This window comes from Diadema antillarum, unplaced genomic scaffold, assembly GCF_040938485.1.
Source record: "Diadema antillarum isolate AM-2024a unplaced genomic scaffold, OU_Dant_1.0 scf00000072, whole genome shotgun sequence".
In the NCBI taxonomy this organism is placed as follows: Eukaryota; Metazoa; Echinodermata; class Echinoidea; order Diadematoida; family Diadematidae; genus Diadema; species Diadema antillarum.
The window spans coordinates 3,038,559-3,045,754 of NW_027270961.1; the positions used below are offsets into that span (position 1 = coordinate 3,038,559).

The 7,196-nt window shown below is 40.7% G+C and overlaps 1 protein-coding gene across 1 annotated transcript in view; it reads left to right on the plus strand.

The window, feature by feature from the left end:
• Window positions 1-5,712, plus strand: part of LOC139717163 (phosphatidylinositol-3,5-bisphosphate 3-phosphatase MTMR14-like) — a 31,841-nt gene extending 26,129 nt beyond the window's left edge. The window contains exons 18-20 of the mRNA XM_071628664.1: window positions 2,891-2,919; window positions 4,140-4,262; window positions 5,358-5,712. Of these exons, the coding sequence (XP_071484765.1) occupies window positions 2,891-2,919; window positions 4,140-4,262; window positions 5,358-5,547 (342 nt within the window). The 3' untranslated portion in view covers window positions 5,548-5,712. The remainder of the gene's footprint in view (window positions 1-2,890; window positions 2,920-4,139; window positions 4,263-5,357) is intronic.
• The last annotated feature ends 1,484 nt before the right edge of the window (window positions 5,713-7,196 follow it).

Sequence of the window (7,196 nt, forward strand, 5' to 3'; positions counted from 1 at the left end):
TATGGTATATTACTGAGTATACATTATTTTGTATGGTGTGGTATGGTATGGTAAGGTTTGGAAGATATGGTATATGATGGTGTAGTGTGGTACAGTACGGCAAGTTATAGTTGTGTGTGGTATGGCATGGCATGGTATCATGCGTTGTTGTACAGTGTTGTATGTCAGATGTAACTTGCCTTTAGGGGGATGCAACATTTATTGCCTGAACTAGAATGATTTTGTCCGAGTCAAAGATGAAATACCAGGTAGTATGATTCTAGTGAGGGCAATCAATGTCGTATCCCCCGAAAGTAGCCAGCCCGTATCATTATTATTACCCATTTCAAGCATCTTGAGCAGTAACAGACATTGTAATTGAAACTTTTTACAACTTCTCAATAACAAAATTCCACGCAGTGCCAGCTTGAGCTCTACACCTCTTTGTTGTATGCACAGACAACTTTAGGTAAGCGGTGTGCGTTTACAGCCAGTGCATGCAGTCACACACACGCTTTAGCATAATACCAGTAGCGATTGTCCTCTTAGGTGCTAGCTAGCGTAAGGGAATTTGCCCTCTGTCATTAAACTCTCAACAGTAAATTTGCATCACCAGTAGGTCTAGGTCTAGGCGTAAGAAGAGGAGAATATAAGAAATCGATGAAATTATCATGTAATTGATTTTACTCACCAAAGTACAGTGGCTACAACAGGGCTTGATGATTCCAATGGAAATTGTGGTGATTTCCCTTGTCAAGATGAATTTTCAACCACAGCTGAAAATTTCTCATAGAAAAGTTGACAAGTGTCAATGAAATCTAAAGTTTCAACAGTCAGTGGAATCCAGAATTAGCTCCCGCTCTCCTAAAAACTGTACAAGTTTGATCACAGTATGAGTTGAAGTAGTTGCTTGTTACTGTACAATTATTGAACACAAATGGTGTTTGCTGCATTTGCAATGTTTGCCTAGTTGTGTTGGAGGAGGATGTGGTGTTTCTAATCACAGATCCAGAAGCACCATGGACATTGTTTTGATTTTCTACAACAGCTACTTCCTCAGAGATTTCTGATTGAGAATGAATCTCCACAACAGGCATCTGAAAATTTTGGAAGTTCTCATTGACAGTTTCACCAACATCATGTGGATCTACTTGTGGAATGAGAGGCTGAGTTTCATCCTGCTTTGGTGGAACACTTATAGTAGCAGCTGGCGCTGACCGAGCCACCTCCTGATGTCTAAACCTACCAAGAGCATGAGAAATTGTGTCAAACATTGCCATTTTGGTGTTATTGCGCACTTGTCCTGTGTAGTATGAAAAACTTGATTCGCTGTTGTGACTGGACACCTGGCAGATCTCTGTTTGCAAAACCGGCTTTTATCAAGAATTCTGATGCACGTTGCCCTCACACAGTGGTTGGTATAAATTCTTGAAAGACCTGCATTCTTGGAAATTGTTGATGTCATGTCACCCAGAGTGTTTTTACCAACTGGACAGTTCTTGTACCATGGTCCATATTGTGGCATGGATGATTTGGGTGTTTGGAAGAGATTGTTATTATCTTTGTGCAATTTCTCGCAGTATCTTTTGTACGATGCAACGGGACATTGTGCATGACCCAAAGCATACATGTACGTCCCCCATCTGCTCTAAACGATAAACTATTCTTTCTTGTCTTCTTGGTGAGTTCATCAATAACTTGTGTCAAGTATTCGCGTCCATTGGTGACTTTCCTCACTTCAGAATGGCCTTTTGCTAGATGTCTCAGATTCTCGCGTCCTCTTCTACAAAGGTATGGACTAAGTTCGAACCATACCTTAGCTTGCAGACCAGATGGAGAAGTCGTGATCAGAAACTGAAAACTTGTAATATTTTTCAGTGTGTGCACGATCAGTAGGCTCATGGTGTTCAATGTCACCATTCCCAATTTTCTTCAGTTGTAGTGTTGCTGTCTTGAACATGACCTTTGCATTAGTGAATTCTATGTCCTTGGTGATATCGATAATTTCTGAACGAACCTACTTCAAATGCCTATTGATACCTGCACGTATGCTCTGAAGTGAAGATGTCTTGTAATAAGTCCCATCAACTTTCTGTACTTCTATGTAGAACTTTGCCAAAATCGAAACCAGTGTCCTCATGTCAACATCCATATCTTTTTTTCCACATGATACTCCGTAAATATCATCACTGCTTGTTTTGTTGCCTTCTTTGTGGTCTGCGCGTCTTTGTTTTGCAAAGTTTTATCGTATTCCTCATCGTCATAATTTGCAAATTTTCTTACTCTTGCTGCACCTGGAGGCTGTCATTTTGCTAACCTTTGTTGTGACCTGTGTTTTAGATTTGTGTTAGTATACAACTTTCTATCTAACGTAGATCCCGCCCCAGCTATGGCTAGCTCTCCCCCTCACCACTACACTACGCGTTTCATATGCCATGCATACATGCACACATACATGTACACAGCTCAGGCAAGCGGCAAGCTTCCACAGAGTACAGTGCATCTAGAGTCGCACAACACACAGAATGCAGCAATCGCCTGCTATTTTTACGTGTTGACGTATGGGGGTTTGCCCTTGGTCGCGAAACCACTCCATGAGAAATTCTCGTCAACACGGGAGCTCAAGTGCATGGATGCTATATTCCCCTCGCTTTTAACACACAAATCCTATAGGCATTTGCCAAAGGGGGAGACATGAGAGATTTACCCCTCTTCTCCCTGCTGTCACATAAAATCAAGGGGAATACAATTTCATAGAACCACAGCTCAGATGTCTGATATGGGTAATGATACATAATAGTTCATACATTTCATAGCACAGGAAGAGACAGAGTGATGTCTGCATTATTTTAACACTGAGGTATCTTTGAATGTACATCACTTTACACAATATTTGTATTTTTCTTTACAGGCTAAATCAACATCATCTGCCTGTGGAAGGTTTGTAATGGATTTTGCCCTTACCTATGAATTGTTACAAGGGGTATTTTGTCATTCTTTCTTCATAAATGTTTGTTTATTTGGGCTGTGTGTTAGGGTGTTTTTTTTTTCTTTCTCTCTCTTTCTTTCTTTTTTTTTTTCTCCTGACACTGTTTTCTTGTACCTACAGTCTGAAATCTTGATATCTTTACATTCGCCATTCCAATGCAAGTAGGTGTGTAGTACACCATGTCAAAATGTTTAGTAACATTTTTTGGGTACTTATGTATTATATAAAAATGTAAAAGTAATTCATGATATAGTTAAATTGTTCACATTGATCATCTGTGGTATCATTGGTAGTAAAGGATGCCTAGGACCATGGAATTTATTACTACACAATAACTTCCAGGGTTTCTACATGCTTCTAATATCTGTCAAACAGTTTCCATTGAAAGTAGCTGTCTACACAGACCAATATTTTAAAATTTTGTAGAGTAATTTTCGTCAGTTCTTCTTGATTTGATTCATTGATTCTTCAGTTATTCTGCATTTTGTACATATCTAGCAGAATATCTAAAGGGCTTTTTACACTTGCGTTTCTTAACCCCGGACTTTCTCTGACCCAGGACTATCGTTAGTCCCGTACCAATTTTTTCAGCTTTTTACACTCGCCAATTAGTCCCGTACTATCTCTTGTCCGGGGCTAAGGAGAAAACTGACCTTTTTACACTCATATTTCTTAGCCCCGGACTTTCCAAACCACATGAATATTCATAATTACGCTGTGTACTGTACACGTACACGCACGCACCGGCAGCACTTGATTGCCTCGTTTCTGATTGGTCAGTGAGGGTCGGACTTCGTCTCCGTCGCTTAGCCCAGGATTATTTTTTCGTTCTGTTTACACTCACTTGCTTGGCACCGCAATTGCGGTGCTAACCCCTGCTATTTTGCAGGGCCAGATAGTACCGTACTATCGGTGGGGCTAGCCCACTTTGGCAAAAACGAGTGTAAACAGAAAGTGGGCTAAGGATAGTCCCGTACCAACGGTGGGGCTAAGGCCCCCCCTTAGCCCCACCGTTGGTCCGGGGCTAAGCAAAAATTTACAAGTGTAAAAAGCCCTTAAGTATGTATTTTAAGCTGTCAATTTGCATAGAATAAATCCTTAACCCCATCATTTTGATGCAATTTGGGCATCATCTGCCTCTAATGCACCATTGTCTGAATAATTTAATCAGCTGGCAGATTGTCTCGGGGACTGGCAGCGTGAAAGGTTACTTCTCGGCCCGAGACTCCCCCTTGACCATCAACTCCGATGTGTCCAGTGGGTCAGGCAGCTCAGCCACAAGTTCTGCTCCCATGTGAGTAGCCTAGATGTAGGAATTTGGTTCGATCTTGATTAGAATCATCTGGACAGTATATGTGGTGTGGGTGTTCATTACTTCCATGAAAAGCTATGAGCAGCACTACAGTGCTGCTTGATACGTTCCTACTGGTGGCATCCAAGCAAACTGTGAATCATCACATAAAATGTGAAGCAATTAAACTTCAGCACACAATGTCCAACACAGATTTGTAGACTTCCAGTGCTGTTAGTAAGCTGAACAGATCCTACTGCATATGAAATTCCTATCCTCTTGTTGATTTTGATCAGCAGCGTACCTGATTCAAAATCATGATTTGTAGTAGCCACATAGTAGGCAGGAAGTATACCTCAGAAAGTTCACTGCAAGGAAGTGTGTGCAATCACTTTGTAAAAACTTGACTTATATAAAAAAAGATTGGCTGTAGATGGAGGTTGCCAGGGATATGGATTTATAATTGTCATTTCATACTGACCACAACCAACTCCATTCACATGTTACACTGTATTGTCCAATATTTGCAGCCACTGATTGCATGTCTCCTGTCTTTTGCGTGCTCATAACTACAATATATACTGCATATACTAAGGTTATAATACTAAAAATAATTCTGAGGGGCACTAGATCCCATCCTTGTCGCATGTATTGTAACCATAGTATATGAAGTATATTTTGTAGTTACACTAATACAGGCACACACACAAAAAAAAAGACAGGAGACGTTCATTCAGTGGCTGTAAACACTAGACTGACTTTATTCCAGTCTTTCATGTATTCTATGCAGTGTATCGTGGGACAGATTGGTTATGGTAAGTATGGAATGCAGTCTAGTATAATACTCTGGTGGTCTTGCATCATATATTAGAAAGAAAGAAGATAGATACTGTCGCATTGGAGGAACAGAGAGTTACTGTTGTCAGAGGGGACAGATTATAAGGGCTGAAATTAGAGAGGGCAAGAGCAAGAGCGGAAGTAATGAAAGTAGTCTCAGACCTCAGACCATACATAATATCACTTTATCACACTGTGTATGTTTGTTGTTCCCCAAATGTTGATATAAATGTTCTGGTGCTCCTTGTTTCCTCTCACTAGACATGAAAGCATACCTGAGGACAGTTTACGGAAACAGCGGCTGGACGAAGTCAGGATGCTTTTCAACAAGATCTATTCGGCCGTCATCGGACCAAGATACTCAATGGAGCCCCAGAGTGGCATCAGCAGTGTCATTGGTAACCTAGCAACCAAAGTTGGACTGAAAGGTGGGCGGGGAACGTATGTATAGCACGCCCAGGAGTGACAGTTGTAGCTAGATAGTTTTATCATGTGAAGGCAAGTCTCTACGATCATGATGATGCTGACTATAGTAAGCTTTGAAGCCCACCACAGCAGTCTGAACTCTGACATACCAGAGGAGTGATGTAATCTTCGTCATCAAGGAACTCAGAGAATCTGAGATGCCAGCCGACCTTCAGTGACCTGATGCCATCTGATCTTCAGTGAAAGAAATCCTCACTGTAGATGCAGGCTGATGCATTGGCAAATTTCCAGGCACTCTTTGAAAAGGAATCACTCTTTCTGTCATGGGACTCGACCAGGACTGAACCAGGACTGGACCAACCATGGCTTGGCAGACGATATCATCATTGACCAAACGGCGTACAAGCATGTCCAGCAACGATGGTCTCCTTCCTTCCTTCCTCCCTCACCAGCCCCCTCTAACCTCTTCTCATTTTGTTACCAATCTCTACAGTGCTATTTGATCTTTGCAGTCATGTGACCCAATAACTTGTACCATTATAGAGGACCTAAATGATGATGCCACAGTCTTGGGTAGGAACCAGGTGTGAGCATGGTTGGCAGCAATAGTCTTCACAGATATACAGTATGGGGCAGATAAGAATGTTTAGATCCGGTTTCCATGGTGATGAATGGCCATGACATTACACTTTGGTACTCTATGTCTCTTTTTGCAATGCAAAAAAAGTTGATAGAAATCTGAAAAATAGAGTTGATGCAGCATATGTGTGAGTTTGTAATATATGCAATTGCATTCCACCGCCTTTGATCTTCATAAGATTCCGAAGAAGGAAATTTACTGCAAAGCATTGATATTACTACACTCTAATCCAAACAGCTGTGAAGTGTGCGTGAGAGACTCCATGTATCTTATCTCTCAAGGCAAAAATGGGGGATAGAATCTTGTAAAAGCCAGATGTTTAGGGGTAGGTCGACCTGTGCAGGTTTTGAGAGACTTGTTACGTTTTTGTCCATACATGTTGTCATAGTAGAGGTACATTATTTGCTCTGTATATAACATGCTGTCAGAGATACATTACTATTTCCTTTTTTTTATACTGTAAAGTAATATATTGTCATATAAAGTACATAGGGATTATTATATATATTTCTATGAATGCTTTAAGAAGGTGCATGCATGTAGTATAACATAAATGTACATTTGTAGATCAAGGGAACCTCATTACAGTGAGGTAAAAAAATAGCCCTTTACAGCAATTTTGTTAGCAAGGACCATTTTCACTTCTCTATGCACAGATAACAAGAAAACAATTTAAACATGGGGTTGATAAGAAAATATATTCTGTATTAAGCCTGTTGCTGGCAACAGATGTTTGAGAAGAGAAAAATTCAATTGCCCACAGTGATTTGTAAGATCTGCTGCATTGCTTTTGTTCATCATTTTTTGTGCAAACCTACGCTCAATTTTTAGAGAATACACCAAATACACAATGCTTACGATTTTTCAGCTAGCCTCCCCCCCCCCCCCCCCCCCCCCTTCAGCTACTGGTAATAGGTTCTAAATATTTTACAGTTAGTCTGAGCATACAAAAACTGTGTCCATACAGGGCGTATCAGTTTCACCTCCTTGCACGGATACATTGTGTGTTCATGCACACCTTTACATAGCTACAT